General features: G+C 42.3%; 1 protein-coding gene across 6 annotated transcripts in view; it reads left to right on the top strand.

Moving 5' to 3' along the window:
- Adamts9 (ADAM metallopeptidase with thrombospondin type 1 motif, 9) overlaps positions 1–20,827 on the top strand; it is a 172,199-nt gene that overhangs the window by 81,981 nt on the left and 69,391 nt on the right. For all 6 annotated transcript variants that reach the window (XR_010065646.1, XM_063286081.1, XM_063286077.1 and 3 more), the window contains 5 exons: positions 3,027–3,131; positions 3,298–3,465; positions 5,131–5,388; positions 9,419–9,580; positions 15,723–15,899. Coding sequence is in view for 5 of the 6 variants with exons in the window: in XM_063286081.1 (XP_063142151.1) it covers positions 3,027–3,131; positions 3,298–3,465; positions 5,131–5,388; positions 9,419–9,580; positions 15,723–15,899 (870 nt within the window). In the remaining variant the exon portion in view is untranslated. The remainder of the gene's footprint in view (positions 1–3,026; positions 3,132–3,297; positions 3,466–5,130; positions 5,389–9,418; positions 9,581–15,722; positions 15,900–20,827) is intronic.

The following is a 20,827-nucleotide window of genomic DNA, read 5'->3' as shown; positions in this document are numbered from 1 at the left end:
AGGGCCAAAATCTCACTGGTTCAGACAAAACTGAAGCATTTCTACAGAGAAATCCATAGACTGAACAGCTGGGTTATTAAATTATCTGGGAATTACTTATTTTCTGCATTTGTAATCTAACTTCCTTTTGTAAGTTGTTTTAAGTATCTGTGGATTAGTGTTTCATTCTTCTCGAATAGCAAATATTAGCTGGCTTTTTCTTGAACTTGGAAATCTTACATACTTTATTTGAAGATTCCTCCCGGAGTTCACGCTTAAGTGCAAGGAGTGTGCGATGTTCAAGCTTGTCTGGAGCAACTCTTAAGACCCAACAACAAACTTCACAGGGCCCTGTGAGCTGCAGGCTGTTCTTGGGACTGCAAAATACTGGGGAGGAAGGACAGCGGATAAATCCTCACAACTCACCACTTAGAAAGTTACACTCTTTATCGAAGTCACCTGTGCTCGTGAGGTCACTGACCCCTGCATGCGTCTGTGTGGGCTCCTCAGCTCTGTTAACAAGGTCAAGTGCACAGCTTGGCATCTGGCCTGGTGAGAGAGCACACAGCACACAGGTTGCTATAGCTTGCAGCTTCATTTACTGTTTTGTCCATTGTTTCTGACTTCAGAAAGTGACAGAGACACTTTAACAACTTGTAGTTGGTTCACTACAAATAACGCCTGCAGGTGAATATTTGAAAATTATTATCTGATTCTGTAATGAATTTCATTTCAGTAGGGTAAGTTCTCAGGCAGCCCAGGCTGGCTTCACTCTTTGTAGCTAAGAACAATTTTGAATTGCTGATCCTTCTTGAGTTGTGAACCTCCCGACATGTGTCCTTGCCTTGGTTTAAGCAGTCCTGAGCATTGAGCCTCGGGTTCCATGCATGCTAGCAAGGATTCTACCCACTCAGCTACGTCCCCACCCGCCCCTCACCCAAACACTGTATGAAATTCAGCAATACACATCAACTATCATTTTCAGCAATTATAGTCATCCTTTGGCAGTAGGTTCAAAAGTTGAACAAAAAGATCAATAGAAGTCTCTTATTAGAACCAATTGGCTATATGAAATCTGAGATGATTGTCGGTTTTAATGTCATTGGTAAATTTTTCACTATACATCATGTAACTCAATAAAATGTCCAAGTGTGCACAGAAATACAAATATCTGTATGTAATGCCTGCTTAAATGTACAAACACACACAAACACACATACACACACATACTCACACATAAAACACACACACATACACACACATGCACACATATACACGTGCACACACACATACACACACACATACACACATGCACGCATACACATGCACATATACACATGTACACACATACACACACACAGTTTTTCCCCTCATGAAAATATGGTGCTTCACAAGCTTACTGTTCTGTGAGTGATCTTGCTATCATTTACATCAAGAGAAAGAAGGTTTGAGTTTGTGTAACAGATTTGATTACTACTAAAGATAGATTTAAGCCAGCCAAGTCTGTCCTCAGAACTCAGATTTAAAAAAAAAAAAAAAAAAAAAAAAAAAAAAAAAAAAAAGGCCGGTGCAGCAATGGACTGTCTCCAGGTAGGTCCATTCACTACATTCATTGATGGGTAAAGACTCACGGAGGGTGAATGTAAGGACATTCGTCATATTATGGCTGCTTATCAGTTAACCTGATAAATGGTATACCCCTATAAACTTTGTTTGTACGATTCTATTAAAATGTTCAAAATGACATACATGGAGTGGGTTGCAGGGGTGGGGAACTTTCTCTGTCCAGAAAATATTTTTCTGTCCAAGCGTGAGGACTTGAGTTCAGTTCCCCAGGGCCCGTGTAAACGCTGGGCACAGGGGTATGTCTGTAACCCTGAGGTAGGAGGGAGAAGAAATAGGTGTATCCCTGGAACTCCTGGGCCCGTAAGATTCACATTGTTCGAGATATCCTGTCTCTAAAACTAAGGTACCAAGTGATTAAGAAAGACATCCAATATCAACCTCTGGCCTACACACACACACACACACACACACGCACACATAGTAGTTCATCGCAAGAAAATGCCAGTCTTCACATCAGGAGAAATGTTAGTAATTCCCTTAGTAATTTCAGTGGGATTTTTCTCATTCTATAGTGTTCATTTATCCATAGGCTCCCACAATCCATGGACAAATTGTTTACTTTTTGCGAAAGTCCCCTGGGACTCTCTTTGGAGCACAGGCAAAGGAGAAGGCCAGGCCTGGAGCCAGGTCGTACGGAACGTTATGCCATACTAAAGTTTGTAGGAGACCAAGCATTGGTGACCTTCAGTCTCAGGCCCCAGCAGCTGCACCGAGTCAGCTGACTCCGGGGCCTTTGAGAACTATGTATCAAACCGAGGAGCTGCGGGCAGTCCTGAGGTTGGGAGTAATTTTAAACAGGTGTGCTCTTTTGTTTTCCACTCTGTAAATAAGAGAAGTGTATCCACCCACAGATGATGGAGTTCACTACTGCAATGTTCTCAGAGTGACTGAGGGGCATTATGCAAATTCCTGCCACTGGCCTGCAGAAAATTCCTTTTTTTATCAATGGTTGACCTTCAGGGCCCCGGGTGTTATCTCTAGGTGCCCCCTGGGAAAACAAGTTTAGGATTAGCAAATTTTGATTAGGAAACTACCTGAAATGTGGGAACACAATTTAGCCTTGAGAATATTTAAACATTAACAGTTAATAAATTTTTAATGTAATTCCTGTTCTTTCCAGACACATACACCCCTCACAGTGTTTCCTCTCCTTTCCTATAAGCCGGTGACTAAGGAGGACTTTCTTGATCATTCAGGAGACCCTGCCCTGTGTTAAAAGCATCCAGAAAAGAATTCAGGTCATATCCCTCTTTGAAACTGAAGCAACTTGGACTAAGAGAAGTCAGGGGCTAAGTGAGACATGGGTTTGTAGAAACAGGCAGAAATAAGAGAATTTAGACTTCTTGGTGTGGCGTGCTCTCTTCCTGTAACTGTCTCTATGTGCTGCCTTGGAGGTAAATGTTTTCTCCTTTCATATCTAGGACTGTGAACTATCGTCCTGTCACCCTTCCATACTCACCCTGGAACCAAGGAGACATGTACACGGTGTACCCAGAACCCAGTGGCGATTTGGGTCTTGGACTCCAGTAAGAAACGGACCGGGGTGGGAAAAGTGGGGAGGTGCACAGAGGAGACAAAAATTCTCTGATCTGACTATAGAAAGGTGGCTAAGAACGGAGAAGAAACTGGGCTAAGTGAAAAGCACTAGGAAGCCATTTCAAATATGTCTGTTTCACTCACTCCAACACCCAGTGCTCAGCCACTTGTGGAAAAGGTACCCGGATGAGATATGTTAGCTGCCGGGACGAGGACGGTTCTGTGGCTGATGAGAGTGCCTGTGCTACCTTGCCTAAACCAGTAGCCAAAGAAGAGTGTTCCGTGACACCCTGTGGACAGTGGAAGGCTCTAGACTGGAGCTCTGTAAGCATGGATTTTGTGGGGTTGGATGGGATTGGAAGATGGGGCGTGGGGGTAAGGACTGGGGGGTCCATATTATGAACATGATATTTCAGAATTGGGCATGAGACTTAAATTACCCTATTTCACACATATATATCTAGCTAAGTGTGAAATAAATATTAGTCAAATGTCCAAGGAGTGCACATTTAAAAATAGCATGTGAATCAGTACCTGTCCTGCTGGGTGAATTGCAGATGTCAGTCTGAAGAGGTGTATCAGTACGTGACTGACTTACAGAGCCCAAATAGTGGCAAGGAGTGGAAGCAGGATGGGGCTTCTCTGACTGAGTCTGATAGCTCACGCATCCTGTGATCTCTCAAAGGCAGGTGTGTCCCTTGGTTCCCTTCCAGGAGTGCCATGGGACCTTCTCACAGTGCTGTGAGCCCTGTCTTCTAGGGACACGAGCACCATTTGTATGGACTTTTATAAAAGCGGATGAACCTTTCTTTCTTCAGGCAACTTCCGATGTCAGCCCTTCAACCCTCCCAAAATCCAGGAAGTAGCTTAGGTTAGGCAAACAGGGAAGCTGTGGAAAAATAAGATTAGTATTACAGGACATTTCAAAATATATGTGTGAGATAGGGAGTCACAGAGCTACGGGAAAAGTCAGACCTAGTCATTTATTGATTGCCTGATTCAGAGCAATGTAAACTCTTTGAGCCACATTTTCCCTCTGCTCTTAAAAAAAGAATGGGCCTAGGATATGGTTCAGTGGGTAAGAGCTCTCTCTCTATGTGTGCCAGCAGGACCTGAGTTTACATTCCTGGCACCCACATAAAGGCTGGGCATGGCGGGCACGCTGGTAACTCAGTGCTGGGGAGCAGAGATAAACAGATTCCAAAGGATCCCCAGAGCTTGCTGGCTTGTCAGCCTAGCTAAAAACCAAGAGTCTATGGTTTAGTGAGACACTGTCCCAAGGGAATGAGACAAGGAATTATAGAAGGACAACGCTGGTCATTCTCAGGCCTGCATGCATTCGCGCGCGCACACACACACACACACACACACACACACACACACACACACACACACAGGCACACATTGTTGGTGTGACTGAGATTATATACCTTAGATGCTTATCAGAAAATAGGGGCTCAACAAATGACAAACAGTCTCACTTTAATCCATGAAGTGGGGGGAGAAGAAAGTGAAGCTGTCTGTGGTTCCACAGCAACTGCATTCACAGAAGGGCCCTGAGATGAGTGCTTCTCGGCTCGTTCGAGAATCTTTAAATACACTATATCAAGAGTGAAAGAGCAGCCAAGGCAGTAGCCAGAGGCTTCGTAGTCGAAGGCCTAGCAAATCGACCAGGAGTTTGGCTATTGTTTTAAGTGAGCTGGGAAGTCACCAGATGGGTGCCTGAGTTAGGCTGTAATTTTGTCACTGCTAAACAATACATATGTGGGGTGTATCAAGTCCTAAGCAGAAGAGCCCAGCTGATAGCTACGACATTAATTCTGGCAAGAGACATCAGATGGAAACGGAAGAGAGCATCAAGGCTGAGCCTAACACTTTTAGCTGGGCACCTGGGAAAACCATTCAGCCACCCGAAGAAACATATACTCAAACACATAACTCTGACTCCCAAATGACGGCCCCCTCTTTCTTTCTAAATATTCAACATAGTGTTCCATGACTTGTGGGCAAGGTAAGGCGACCCGACAAGTGGTGTGTGTCAACTACAGTGACCACGTGATCGATCAGAGTGAGTGTGACCCAGATTATATCCCAGAGACTGACCAGGACTGCTCTATGTCACCATGCCCTCAATGGACTGGCTCGGCTTACCCATTTCAAAACGAGGATTTCCGTCCCAGGAGTGACAGCCCTAGCCGTACACACGTGCTTGGAGGAAACCAGTGGAGAACTGGCCCCTGGGGAGCCGTGAGTACCCACTCTGCTTACTTCTCTCTCAGACTTGAGTAGTGTCTGGTGGGAAGCGGACTAGAATTGCTTCTGAGGCCGTTTTCCTTGGAAAGATTATTTGCACACATTTGCAGTCAAGTGGGGTGAATACCGATGGGTTCATTTCAGTCCCAGGGAATAGCCCCTTTGGAGGAGGGGGTTTCACTCCTGGGTGAGGAGTCATCATGATTGCACCATGAAGGCCAGGCACAGTATACCTGGAGGAGAGAGAGCAGAGAGACTTTCCTAAAGAGGCGTTCTTTTTTTCTTTACTTCTTAAATGTTTATTTGTACGTGTGTGTGTGTGTGTGTGTGTGTGTGTGTGTGTGTGTGTGTGTGCCGGCAACTGCATGATTGTGCAAATCAGACAATGGCTAGCTAGCTGCAGTGGATTCTCTCCTTCCACTGTGTGGGCCCGAGGATTGAAGTCAGGATAGCAGGCTTGGCAGCAGGCCTGTTCCCCTGAGGAGCTATCCCCCAGGCTGAACGGAGGCAGGTGTCCCTTCCTAGGTAAACCTCAATTTCCTCATCTACAAGAGGATGACAACATTAAGTCCTTTCTGTAATCTCACGGGTTAAATGAAAGGGCTGCGTGCTTCACCTGCTTCGGGATGAAGCCAGGCAACCGCTGAGTTATTTTTATCATGCTCATTATTACTGGCCTCCCAGCCACCAAGGCCTTGAAAAATATTTAATGTCAAAAGGAAAGAAATTGCATTCGGATGGTTTTAAACTGTTACACTGGATGATTTTTCAAAACTGTGTTGTAGAATGCTGAAACATGTCATGGCATTCTGAAGGGAAGGATGAGAAGAGATTCTGCAGACTGAGTAATTAGAGTGGGCATGCAGGTCCCTGGGAGTCTTGTTGGTTTTTTATGTCTAGTTTCCCTCCAGTACCGCTAATTGTGTTAAGTTATTTCTGGGCTGAAAGGAATTAGAAGTCTGCCGCTCCCCCACAGTGAGTGTAAATGAGGTGGAAATACTGGCCTGTGAATGCTGATTGGAGTCTGTGTAGACTCCTGAGTGTGACTGTTGGCTTTCTAACCCAGCACTTTCACCTGCGCTCCTCCTCCTCCTCCTCCTCCTCTTCCTCCTCCTCCTCTTCCTCCTCTTCCTCCTCTTCTTCCTCTTCCTCTTCTTCTTCCTCTTCCTCTTCCTTTTCTTCTTCCTCTTCCTCTTCCTTTTCTTCTTCCTCTTCCTTTTCCTCTCTTCCTCTTCCTCCTCTTCTTCCTCCTCTTCCTCTTCTTCTTCCTCTTCCTCTTCCTTTTCTTCTTCCTCTTCCTCTTCCTTTTCTTCTTCCTCTTCCTCTTCCTTTTCTTCTTCCTCTTCCTTTTCCTCTCTTCCTCTTCCTCCTCTTCTTCCTCCTCTTCCTCTTCTTCTTCCTCTTCCTCTTCCTTTTCTTCTTCCTCTTCCTCTTCCTTTTCTTCTTCCTCTTCCTCTTCCTTTTCTTCTTCCTCTTCCTCTTCCTTTTCTTCTTCCTCTTCCTTTTCCTCTCTTCCTCTTCCTCCTCTTCTTCCTCCTCTTCCTCCTCCTCCTTTTCCTCTCTTATTTCCTGTAAGTCTCCCTCCCCTACTTAGGAGAAAGTTTTCAGTTCTAAAAAACTGACCTGTGATCAGAGTCAGTGATTACTTGGGTTTTCCTGGTTTGAAACAAAACAAAACAAAACAAAACGAAACAAAACAAAACAAAATGTGTAATTCAGAAGTCACATGTGTATATTTCGATGATGTTATGAAAAGTTTTTTGTTGTTGTTTTTGTTTTTGTTGTTGTTTTGCTGTTGACAATGTTTGGTGTGGGGAGGGGTTTCGTTTTGTCATTTAGTACTATTTTTATTTAAATCCATTTATAGGGAAGATGTGTTTGTTTCCAGTTGAATGATTCTGCCCTGAGGCAGAGTCCCCAATCTAGAAGGATTAGATCAGAGAAGAATATTATTTTCCTTATGATGCTTTTGGTTTTCTCTTGTGTTTATTTTTTTTTTCTTTTTCTAAGTGAGGCTTCAACTGGGCAGTGTAATTTTAATCTTTATTTTTGTATTTTTTGCCTCATGTTGTCTATTTTTTTGCCTCATGTTGTCATGTATCCCTCCTCGGGGAGTGAAATTTGCCCGTGAATCTTTGCATTTAAGATGGCAACTGGGTGGGCACAGCTTGTAACACTGAGTGCTCCTTATGGTAGGGTGACAAAACTCATAGGTGACAACATAAAAGAGCGATACAAAATGGTAGAAAGCTCAAGGGATGTTGCAAGTCCATTTGCAGCATGCAGGCCTAATGTTTTAAATTCTGCTCCTCAAAGCTATTAAGATAATTGTTCTCTGTGTCTTTATTATATATTAGCTTGAAACTAAAACAAACAAGCAAAAAACAAAGTAGGCTGAGAGTAAATATCCATAACCTTCAGAGAAAAAAGAATTTGTAAGACAAAAAGCACGTAAATAGTTCTCGGACAATACCAATCGATCTATGGTCCTGCCCTATGATTGAAAGTGGCGGTTCTGTATAGGGTGTGTTTTTACCTCTTTTTCTTTTTCCTTTGTGCACACATGAGAGAAGATCAAAGGGCAACTCCCCAGAGTCAATTTTCTCTTTCCACCACATTAGTCCTGGGAATCAAACTGAGACCATCGGCTTTAGAGGCAAGAGCCTTTACCCACGGCTGCACCATATAGCCCCAGGATACTATGAGAGGTTTTTAGCTTTTTAAATCACTTATAAATTGACCAAGATAGGTGAGCAACTGTTATTTCTCAGCACAGAAACTGAGCTGTAATCAAATGCCCTCAGCGACATATTTTTCCTTCACCTCTTGATATGGCTCAGGCTGGCGGAAGCACAGTTGGAGGATGGTTTTAAATGACACTGGCTTTGAGAACCAGTGAGTGGTGGGATGGATTTGGTGGCCCCCATACCTGCAATCCCAGAACCCTAGAGGCCACAGAGAATCTAGAGGCAGGAGAATCACACATGGGTTTGAGATTAGCCTAGGCTGCACAGTAAGACACTTTCTCTGAAAATTAGAACCTACGACTAAAACCAAACCACTCAGCTTGTTAGTTAGAGAAAATTCCATAGCTTCAAAGACTCATTGAGTATAAGTGTTCCAGTCTTTCCTGGTCATCATAGTGGAGGGTGCCGAATTTCTGGAAAGAGAAACACTCCAACTGTAAGTTCATAGGCGAGCTATGAGAAGTGTGTGTGTGAAAGCACTGAAATGCAAACAGCAATGGCCATTCAAGAACATTCCACTGAAATGGATTGAGAGATTTGTCAAGATGGAATTCAACTGAGTTCATTGAGGAAGCAGAAAGCACAAAGCACGCCTTACTAGCACCAGCTACTGAAGGAGACAGGTTCTTGTGAAAAAGCAAGGGTGGGGACTAGGAGGACAGTCACCCACTGTCTAATGTCTAAATGACATTCAATGGTACCATTCTGGAGTCACTGAAGGAGTTCACATGCAAGATCGATTATTTCCATAATTGGCAGTTTATCAAGTACGAGCGAACCTCTCATGTGAAAGAGAAAATCCCATTGCTTCAAAGACTCACTGAGTGTAAGCGGTCCAGTCTTTCCTGGTCATCATAGTGGAAGGTGCTAGAAAGCACACTAGGTGTTGAAAGAGACTCAAACATTGGTTCTAGACGCTCTTGACATTTTGAAAAATGTCCACAAACTGTGACACTTCTGTCCCTCTCAGAAATGAGAACGGACATGGGGTGGACAATGAGCAGGAGGGCTGCGCAGAGAACACTACACGTGATCGCTAACAGCAGCGGAGCCCCTAGTGACAGCCTGGAGAGTGTGAAAGGAGGCCCCCTCTATCATCCAGGCATCTGCATGTGTGTACAGAGTGAACAGCCCCAGCTTGGGGAGGTACCCAACCTCTTTACGAACTCTCTCTGCTGTCTGTGAGGACTGGAATGCTGTCTCTGTCTGGCTGACTGAGGGGTGGGTAGGGGGAGGCAGGTGACGCTGAGGATAAATCCGCTGCTACGTGTGCTTAGTGTTCTAGTACCTGTGCCGGAGGCTCCCAGAGGCGAGTTGTGGTGTGTCAGGACGAAAACGGATACACAGCCACCGACTGCGTAGAGAGAATCAAGCCTGATGAGCAAAGAGCCTGTGAATCTGGCCCGTGTCCCCAGTGGGCTTACGGCAGCTGGGGAGAGGTAAGAGCGAACCATTCGTCTGTCCGTCCTTTGTTGCCTGCCTACTGTTGTTTAAGATTTCATTGTTCAGAACCAGATCTAGGAGAAGCTTCTGGATCTGAGATTCCCTAGGAGATCTCTGTTGGCTCCATACTGCCTTTTAAATGCACTTACTACTAATGAGAAAGCTTGACTATATAAGGGGTGATGAGGAAAGGCTGTGCATAAATCTGGGTTCTTGATTAGTTAGCTGGTAATAGTTAAAAAAGAAAATGAAGGCCTATGAGGGGTGGAAACCACGTGTTAAAGTAGCTATGGGAGTCTTGCCATTATTCTTATAGTTTTGAGTGCACTCGTTCCCATAGCAGAGTGCCCTCCAAGGTTTCAAATTCTTTACAAAACCAGAATGAGTGTTACTCTTATCACAGATGACACTAAGTGAATGTTGAGGTGTATGTTCTTCATTCTCCAATAAAGATCTCTTTGGCCATTAGCTTTGCAGAATTGCCCACTTTTCCTGATAAAGGCTAACATGGTATTTGGAGTGTGTGAAAACAGGTCCACTTCCTGACTGCAGTTCTCTTTTTTTTTCTAGGATATAATTGAGTATAATTATATCTTAGAATATAATTCTAAGATTATATTTTCCTCTTCTCTCCAGCCCTTCCTGTGCACTCCTTTGTTCTTTCTCAAATTCATGGTCTTTGTTTAATTGCTGTTTTATATACATTCTCTATACATATATAAATAAACCTAAATAGGAACCAAGCCGTGGCAGCACATGCCTTTTACCCCAGCGCTTGGGAGGCAGAAGCAGGTAGACATCTGAATTCAAAGCCAGAGCGAGTTCTAGGGCAGCCAGGGTTATACAGAGAGACCCTGCCTCAGAAAACAAAACAAAACAACAACAGCAATAATAATCTTAAATACATACATAAAACTTGTCTGTTCCATATACTGTTACTTCTGTGTTATGATTCCAAGGATGACCACTTGTTATTGGATAACCGATCTGGGTGCTCTTCCCTGGGGAAGACATCCTCTCACTTTCAATCTTCATTAGTTGCCTATAGTTCTTGGTCTAGGGTTGGAGTCTGAGGATATTTCCCTTACATGGTAGCATCTATCTGTTGATGCCATCTTTGTTTAGGGCTTGTTAAGGCAGCTATGTTAATGAAACTTCCTAATTGTAGCTTCCTGGCATTTCTAAGACATGAAATCTCACAGCAAACATCCTGTTCTGGCTGCAACAATCTTTTCACAGCACTCAACTCTGATCCCTTAGCTTTAGGTGCATGAGTTGTGTTAATAGCTGGGTTTACATATATATATATATATATATGTGTGTGTGTGTGTGTGTGTGTGTGTGTGTGTGTGTGTGTGTGTGTGTATGTGCACGAGTTGTATTATAGTCCATTTGAGGCTAGGTACCATATGGCCACTTGTTCTCTGCATTTTGAACAGTTGTGGTTTTCTGTAGTGGTTGCAAAGAGATATTTGTTTGATGGTGGTTATAAGGATAAATATTTAGAATGAATTTGGCAAATATGGAGTTTTAGTAAAGTGATGGCTGCAGGTTCTCCTCCAAGACCACAAATTCATTAGCCTCAGGTAGCTGGCTATGTTTCCAATACCATGCGTGATTTCCCTGTTGTTGAGTCCAAGTAGATAGCTGTTGGTTACCACCAGGGTATGCATGCCACTGTGCACCCTTAGGGATATTGTCATGCTGGATGTTGTTTTAACACCTAAGCATTATAGCTGGGAAGTTTGTATGGCACGTTATGGAAAGACAGTCCTCATGAAGGAGGCAGGAGCTCAGGTCCTCTGGATCCCAGTTCTGATGAAGACGTGGTGTCTTCAGCAATGGGAGCTTAGCTTCCATCTCAGGGAGGCATCAAGTATAACAGCAATCACCTATGTTTTGGAGTCTCCTGGATAAGTCTGACCAACAAGTCAAAAGAAAGCTCACACCTTTAATCCCAGCACTCAGGTGGCAGAGACAGGTAGTTCTCTGTGAATTTGAGGTCAGCCCGATCTACAAAGTGAGTACAGGACAGCCAGGGCTATTACACAGAGAAACTGTGTCCCTCCCAACCCTACAAAAAAAGGCTTCTCAGCCCAGACAATATATGTAACTCTATATTTATATGTATACACAGACTTGTCAGTATTATATGTAAAGTTAGGTAGATAGAGAAGGAGTCCTATGACTTTTCCACACATCTTAACTATCTAATCCTCCTCTCCACTTCTTGTTTATTTCCCTCTCCCCTCCCTAAAGAGCCCCCCTTTCCCAATCTCTCCTTTGAAATCATTTGTACACTGCTACTCCTCTCTCTACTGCTCCCCACACCCTACCGTCTCTTTTAGGAAACTCAGATTAGGGGCTGGAGAGATGGCTCAGCCGTTAAAGGCTAGGCTCACAACCAAATATATAGGAAACTCAGATTAGACAGAAAACAAGTGACATTTGTCTCTCTGGGTTTGGGTTTGCTCATTCAATATGTTCTCTTCTAGTTCTGTCCTATCTTCCTGAAAGTTTCATAATTTCATTTTCCTCTGCAGCTGGATGATATTTCATGATGTATGTGTGCCACATTTTCATTTCAGCTATTGTCAGTTAAAGGACACTCGGGTTGTTTCCAATTCCTAACTGTCATGAACAGAGAGACCCACAGTGTCCCCGGCTGAGCAGGTATCTGCAGGGTAGGAAGTCCAATCCTTTGGGATCTGCCAAGGAGTAGCGTAGCTGTGTCATGGAGCAGACTTATGTTTAGCTTTTTGAGAATTTCCCATACTGATCTCCATAGTGACTGGACCCCTTTGCAGTCCCATCAATGGTGAATGAGGGTTTCCTTTCCCTCCAACATCTGTTTTTAAGAACGCTCTTTTCAGATCCCAGGCCCAGTTGCTGTTTTTGTTTTTCATGAGAAATTGTAGTTTAGCAATTCTTCGAACTTAGAGTTCTTTATGTACTATGGATATTAATTCTCTGTCATATTGTATAACTGGCAAGGATTCTTTCCCACTCTGTGAGATTCCTCTTCACTTTACTGCTTGGTCCCTTTGCTGTACAGAAGGCTTTTAGTTTTGTGACGTCTAACTTGCCAGTTGTTGCCCTCAATACCCGGGCAAATTGGGTCCTATTTGGAAAGTCCCTCCCTGCTCCTATGTCCCGTCCTATTGCCCACGTTTCTTCTAGCCAGTTCCATGCTTTAGGTTTTGCAATGAGCTCTTTGATCCATTTGGACTTAGTTATTGTGCCAGGTGATAAATATAGGTCTAATTTCATTTTTCTTCATATGGACATCTAGTTTCCCCAGCTCAATTTGTTGAGGATGCTTTCTTTTCTCCAGTATATGTGTTTGGAATCCTTGTCAGATATTAGATGGCTGTAATTAAGTGTGCCCATACTTGGGTATTCAATTTTGTTCCATTGGTCTATATGTCTGTTATTGCACTAGCACTTTGGTCCTCACTGTTTTAGTTTTTTGGGGTTCTTTTGTTTTGTTTTTGTTTGTTTGTTTGTTTTTTCTTACCAGTTTGACACAAGCTAGAGTTATCTGTGAAAAGAGAACCACAATTGAGAACATGCCTTTAAAAAACCTGGCTGATAGGCAAGTGTGTGAGGCATTTTCTTTTTCAGTAATTGATGTTGGCGGGCCCAGACCATTGTAAGTGGTACCATTCCTGGGCTATATAAGAAAGCAAGTTGAGTAAGCCATTGAGAGCAAGCCATGGCTTGTGCCTCAGTTCCTGCCTCCAGGTTCTTGCCTTTCTTGAGTTCCTGCCCTGACTTTCCCCAGTGATGAGCTATTACCTGGAAGCATAAGATGAAATTAACCCTTGTTGCTTTATGTCATGGTGTTTTATATCACAGCGATAGAAAAACCTAAGGCAGGTATTGTTTTGATTACAACTATGGCTCTGGAATATATCTTGAGGTCTAGAATGATAATCTCTCCTGCACTGTTCTTTTTGCTCAGGACTTTTTTTTTTGGTAACATATTTTTGTTGATTTTAATTTCTGTGATTTTGATTGGGATTGTACTCAAATTGTAAATAACTTTTGACAAAATGATTATTTTGACAATACTAATTCTATCGATCCATGAACATGACAATGGTATGTCTTTCCATTTTCCAGTGTTTTTTCTCTAGCTTTTCCTTCAGAGGCTTAAAGTTTTCATTGTAGAGGTCTTTTACTTCCTTGATTAAGTTATGCCTAGATACTTTATTTTCTTCGAGGCTATTGTGAATGAGAGTGTGTGCATGATTTCCTTCTCTGTATGCCTGGAGGTTGAAGGCCACACAAGCTGGGATGCCAGCTTTTTCTAGGGCACTGGTTGTGGAACTTTGGCTAGAGCTGGGGAATTGAGGAGGGAAGGATCAGTCTCATCCCACTAGACTCTGGTTCGAGATGTGCAGAATCTGACTGGACCTAGCTATGATCTTTATCCGTTTTGTGATATTTGCAAGTAATAATTTAACCTAATTTTCACATCATTATCTATAAACTGGAATAGTTATAGTACCACCTGCATAATGCTTATGACTATTACATGAGACAGCGTCTATTAAATGCTTAACATGTAGTCCTTGATCAATCAAGTGATACTGTAGTAATTTATTAATAGTAAGAATGATATGCATTAGTAGTAGTATGGTTGGGAGTGCTGAGTTCCTGTTATATTTTAAAGTGGGACTTATATACATATTTATGTTAATCAAAATCCTTCTCTATTGTTGAATCTGTAAGAAAGGCACATACTTAAAGTTTGTTGAGTTGTTCTGTTGTGACTGTTTACCAATTAAAGCCTGAAAATTAACACCTGGGAGACCCCAGCACTAGGAGAAAGAAAAAAAGACATAAGAGACGACGGGGCCACTTGTCCAGTCTTGCGTCTCATCAGATCATACGCATAACCTAGAAGTCACAGGAAGTTGTCCTGGGGGACTTTTGTTGCCTCTCACTGATGTCATTCTGGGTAGTGCTGCTGAAGGGAGGGAGGGAGGGAGGGAGGGAGGGAGGGAGGGAGGGAGGGAGGGAGGGAGGGAGGGAGGGAGGGAAAGTTTGATGTGAGTCTTCCCAACGCTCTGGGCAGTTTTGTCCTGTGGGATCCATAATTAGGCTTCTGTAATTGGATCCAAGCCAGGTGAGCCTACGCCTTTGCTGTAATGCTTTCGTTATCATGGTCCGACTCTTCCAAATTCTGTGGGAGAGCTGGCCTTGACGCAACAGGGAAACTGAATGTCTGTGTTCCTGGATTTGAGCACAGCAGCGCTGTCCAAGAACTACAACTTGTTCCTGTCTCACAACAGTGAATTCTGCCAGGAGTGGGAACCTCAGCTAGCAGTCACTGCTCCCATGCTGACTGTTTAGCCCAGGGGAAAACTATACTTGTCCTGGGCTTTGAAATAGACTTAAACAGCTGAGCATCGTTAGAGTAAGAGAATCAGCAAAGGCTCATCCATGACAACTTCATAGAAGTTGCTGGAACCTGTGGGTTTGTGTAAAACTCAGTCCTTGGATTAAATCCCCAGCAACGTTTAAAAATAAAATTTGAACGTGGACCTGGTTGCTCATGTCTGTAATTTCAGCACAAAGGAGGCTGAGGCAAGAAGCCAGTCTGGATTACAGCGAGTTCCTCCAGACCAGCCTGGACTGAACAGTGAAACTATGTCTCAAAACAAAAACCAAAGAAAGAAATTATCAACTGCCATCAAATAAAATATAACTGGCCAAGCCTTTTTCCCTTTATTTGATATTGAGTAGTTTCTAGTTATTTATTTACTGGGTTTTGTATACCTTGAAGAATTTTATCTTGGCTACTGGTTAATAGATTGAGATTAACTTCTCAACCTTCAGTTTATTATGTATGAGCAAGTAACCGCGTTCTCAACCTGATGAGGTAAACTATATAAAAGTCCTTAGTACAGATGGAAAGGAAGCCCTCACTGAGGGATACCTAATGTTCACAGGAGGAATCATGGTCCATTGGCTGTATCATTGTTGTTAATTTGCCTTGGCTCTGCCTGTCAGTTAGGCTACCCCAATGCTATAATAAAGTATAGCCAAGAAAAGCTTCCTGTGGGGAAACAGAATTTGTCGTGTGCTGTTCACACAAAATAACAGTAGCATTCTTTGTCCCTCTTCCAGTGTACCAAGCTGTGTGGTGGAGGCATGCGGACAAGACTGGTGGTCTGTCAGCGGGCCAATGGTGACCGCTTCCCAGATTTGAGTTGTGAAGTCCTCGACAAACCTCCTGACCGTGAACAGTGCAACACACACGCTTGCCCACAAGATGCTGCGTGGAGTACTGGCCCGTGGAGCTCGGTACGGCCCTAATGCTTCATGTTTGTTCCCCAAGCTCTGAGACGATTGTTAGGAGTATTCTGGTGCATGCCTTCATAGCCGAGAACTGTCACGCCCATGAAGGCACACTAGATACTGTGCTATGAGCGACTCATTGCGCTCTCCCTTGTATAGCACAGTCAATTGACACTGGATTACACTGCCAAAGTGACTTTATAGAAAACATATACCTCATGCAGGAATGGCACCAAGAAGTAGCTTCCTTGGCTTAGAAGAACAATGTGTGTATATATTGCTAATGACTTAGAGAAACAGCTGGTAGTAGCTAATCTTTGCTTTCTAAATTGTAGTAGCTGTGACTATTGGAGTAAGGTTCCGGCTTGTTGAAGGCCAGGCAATTTTTTTCTTCAGCGACTATTATTTACTTTTGTGAAACTTGGATATACCTTAGCACAATCAACAGGAAGTTTATACCCACCAATAGACTAGTCATTTTTGAAATCCAGGAGATTAATTATTATTAGAATTATTATTTTCCAGTGTAATAACCAGTGACCCAATATCTTCTAAGGTATCTGGAGTCTCTTCCCTACCCCCAGACAGAAAGTCCGTCTCGACCATTTCTTACTTTGCTCCTATTTTTCTGTAGCCAGTAGCTGACACGGTGAGGCAGGTTTGCCACTGTAAATGCTATACAAACTTCTGGGGCAGTGCTCAGCAAACAGAAGGATTAACCGTGTCAACACAATACCTTGGCTAAGCTGTGGCAAAAATTATGGAGCCAGTAGGTCTGATGTATGCAAGTACAGTAAATGTCCTACAAGCACATTAATTGCAGTGAAGCTGAAGTCAGCCATTATGTAAAGTCATTTCCAGAAACCCTTTTGATTTGGTCCGGTCCTGGGAAACTCCTTCTCATTCCTAGTGTCAGGTGAAGAGCGAATTAACAGAAGTAGTGTGATTGACGCCCACTGATGCTTTTCTAATTCAAGGGTTTCAGCATTTGTGGCTGCATCGGTGGGGATTGGCCCTATAACCTAGTTGCAAGGCTCTATATTCGACCGAGCTGGAAGTCGAAGCAGTAGCTAGGCCATGGGATTTTATTCCAGAGTTTAAGAAAAGTTACGGTGTCCCATCTACGGTTCTCCAGGGATATTCTGTCTATAACACTGGCAGCTTTTCCAGGCGTATGCTTTGAAAGAGGCTTTAGGTAACCTTAGGACAGGCAGGATGTCCTCTGAACGCTCCAACTTCCCTCTGTCACTTCCACATACATGAAATGTTCCTTCTCAAGCCCGTGGCATGTTCACTTGGCCTGAGCTAATTCTTCCACAGCTATTCAGACTCTCGAATGTAGTGTGTCACTAGTTCCAAAGTCACTGGGTAGGCAGGTCCCTGTGAGATCCTTAGAAGCCTCCTTATTACATAGTCTTGTGGTTTGATGAAGAAAAGAAATCTGTGTTTTCCTTCTCCAGATTTTAACCCTTACATCATCCCATATTTTTCTAAAATAAATTGTTTAGAAAAGTGGGGGAAATATATTTATAGTGAGTTATAAAATATAGTGTTAGGGATATATTGACTTGTATATATGTATGTGTGTATATATATGTATGAATATACGCACGCACACATATATGGATGTGTATATGTGTGTATGCACATACATATATATATGCTGGTTTCTCTTCTCTTCTTTGAACATTCTCTTACTATATCCCCTATTGGTAATTTAAAAGCTTAAATATGTAAGCACAAGCTGCCTATTGTTTGAACTGAACAGCATTGCTAGTCTTCTTGGGGCTGCATACAGTCATCTAAACTATAAGAGAGGAAGAAAGGAGATTAAATTTTCCGTGCTCTGGCATGCAGATTATGGGTTTTAAAGCTAGTCTCACTGCCTATGTAATCTCATAAAGCTTTTGTTTGTTTGGCTTAGATTCCAATTCTACTGTCTTAAGAGAAAGGTCACTTTTACTAGGTTTTTAAGCTGTGACTTTTTTTTTTGAAGAATTAAATCAAAAGCGCTTTGTTTAATTAGATAATTTAAATATATTAATTTTATGTACATGTGAGAATGCAATCATTCAAACTCTTACTGTAGGATTTTGATTTTATGTTTATTTACATGAATGCTCTTAGGAATTTACGTTTTGGCATACCTCAGTGACACCTGTTTCTAGCCATAAAGTCTTTTTTATGGTGCTTCACCATGGTAACTACAGCGAAGTTAACAAGACTACAAAAGAAAGAATAATGCTTTTGAGGTGCTAACGCCTTGCTTCCAACAGAAAGCAACGTAGACTGACAAGAGGCCAGAGTGATAGTGACTCCTCCAGCAGGTTGCTTTTGCTCCCAGGGACTCCCACACGTAGACACTGCCATATCAGAAAGTAATTACTGCTCTGTGACACAGCCAAGGTCAAGTGGAGACAACTTATGTCTGCGCTGCCCGTGAAGGAGCAGTATTTGAGGAAGAAACCCCAGGTCATTGTTACTTCAAGCTTCAGAGTCTTTACCATGAAGCTTCTTTGAATTTAAGATTCAAACGTCCCTTTTAGAGAGACTACAGGTTCTGGCTCAAGTCACTGCAGATCTCTTGTGGGTATAACATTGGTTGCAGTGTCTCAGTCAGGGGTGTCACTTCTAGCTCGAGACCATAGTAAGTTCCCAGCCAGCCAGAGCTACAAATACCCCTGTCTCAAAAACAAAAACAAACAAAAAGGGGGCAAAAAAATGATTGAGAAAAATATCCTGCAAAAAATGTCTTTTCTAGCGGTTTAAAAATGTCCTTGGATTCTTGATATTGTTTTATTTGGGAAATAGTGTTCTTTGGCTCTGTCGAGCCCGTCCTAGAGCACATTGGGTAGCAAATAGACTGTCCCATGACAAATGGGACAAACTGGAAAGAGAACCCTCTATTGTCAAGGTGAAGTAAGAGCATTCTAGACCGAGCTAATCCATCTAGAAGTGGCGTCGGTATCAATGCCACATTCGCAGGACAGTTAGGTGACATTTCTTTTTTTGCAACGCCCCGTATTTCTGTTTGCTGATCATCCTGGAGATGGTGCTTCTTTGCAGAAGCTGCTTGTTCAGGTGTTTCCATGACAACTCTATAACAAGCATTCTCTGAGCCTCTGAGGCCTGTGCTTACCAACAAGGGTGATGGTAAGCTTTTGTGAGCTTGCAAGGGAGCTATGCTTTTGTTTCAGCCTGGCAAACTTAAGTATTTGTGTCTACCTCATTTTCATATCACAATGTGCAGTTTCTATAGGTAGAAAGAGAAGATGTTTGACATCAGTGTTTCACAACCTCATTATATCACTAGAAAGAAAAAAAACTATAAATATCACAACCATATTGCTAAAAATAGTTTTAAGCTGCCACATCTACATATTTCTGAGTATTTTGAGTGGTACAGATTTCTACGTGTTTATATAATAAAGTATATTTATTTTTTCATGTTATTTAACTTCATAAGCAATGTTTAAAAACTAGTATGTGTGAGCTGACTATGAAGGCCAATAGGCTATGTGAATTAGAAATGAATGTATGTTTCTTTTGATTAAAAATATACATATATATATTAATTTTGTAAACTCTGTCCTGTCGCCCTCCCCCAAACTCTGAGCAGCCATGTATTAAACTTCCTGTCCTTGGCTAGGCTAAGGTGTACATTTTGAAAGGTTACTTTGAAAGAATTCTGAATCAAACGTGATGATGGGTTCCATGAACAAAAATCTGTGAGGCTTAGCACTGTGTTGGCTAGCTCACTCTTTTCTAATAATGAGGTCTTGATTTATTGAGTTTCAACTACGAAATTGGAATGCTCTGTTTATTGAACTTGAAGATAATGGTATACCACACCAAGAAGACAAAAGCCAAAAAGATGACTAGAAGAGGTGATTCTGAGACAAACCACTAATGTACGCACACAGGATTACACCTGGGTCTCTGCCCAGACAGCTGCAGAAGGCTTCTGTTTGCCACTTCTTTTGTTTGCTTACCTTCAGTCAGCTTCAGAAAGCATTTATTACTAAAGAAAACTAAATGTAATAGCAACGAAGGTGGAAGTTCCAAGACAACCTTCCCTTTGCAAAAATGTAAATCCATGCCTCAGCCCGTCCTCCATTTCCTCCTTTCGTTTACAGTGGTCCCTACACACAACACATCCATAATAAGGGAGAGGAGATTCTTGTGTGAGTTAGAGGTTTATAAAGATGGGACATGAAATAGCCCTGCAAAGTAGTGATAAAAACCATAGCTAACCTTACTGAGCAGTCTCTGTCCTTTTGCTGTCCTCTGAGGGGGACCACCGTTATGCCACAGTGCATGCTGCTAAAGTCTGCTTTAGTGACAAGACCTCTCAAGTCATGTGCCTACTCTATTAATACCACTTTGAGAGACATAAATCAGTTTATGTTTAATGAATTATAAGACTTTTGGTAGGAGATTCCTAAAATTTAAATATCACTCAACCTGGACATTGTGCCTTTCAGCTGAACACCAGAATATCCTAAATATTGGTGCTATTGGCAATTTCCTATACCCAGCAGTTACAGAAATGTCATGTGACTGCCTTAAGGTAGGCATTGCCAAAACAACCCTCTCTTTCATGTTAAAGATACATTTTTGGCCACAGTTGGGTGATCACATAAGATTCTGACTTTGAGAAAAAAACTATAATTAAGTATAAAAATTTAAGTGATACTTTTACTAAAATAAGCATATTGATAACACTTTTAAAAATGAAATACTCACACGACCTATTTTGTTTTGAGGCAAACATCTTGCTATAGCCTTGGTTGGCCTTGGACTTCTGATTGTCTCGCTCAACCTGAGCTGGATACATTGTTTTGGATTTTGTTTTTTATCAAAATACCATGACATATGAAATCACATATTCACTAAATTCAATATAGATTAAGACTATTTATGAAACACCCCTG

Source organism: Rattus norvegicus, chromosome 4, assembly GCF_036323735.1.
Source record: "Rattus norvegicus strain BN/NHsdMcwi chromosome 4, GRCr8, whole genome shotgun sequence".
Lineage (NCBI taxonomy): Eukaryota > Metazoa > Chordata > Mammalia > Rodentia > Muridae > Rattus > Rattus norvegicus.
The sequence above is the reverse complement of the archived record's forward strand: the minus strand, read 5'-3'. Positions and strand labels throughout refer to the sequence as shown.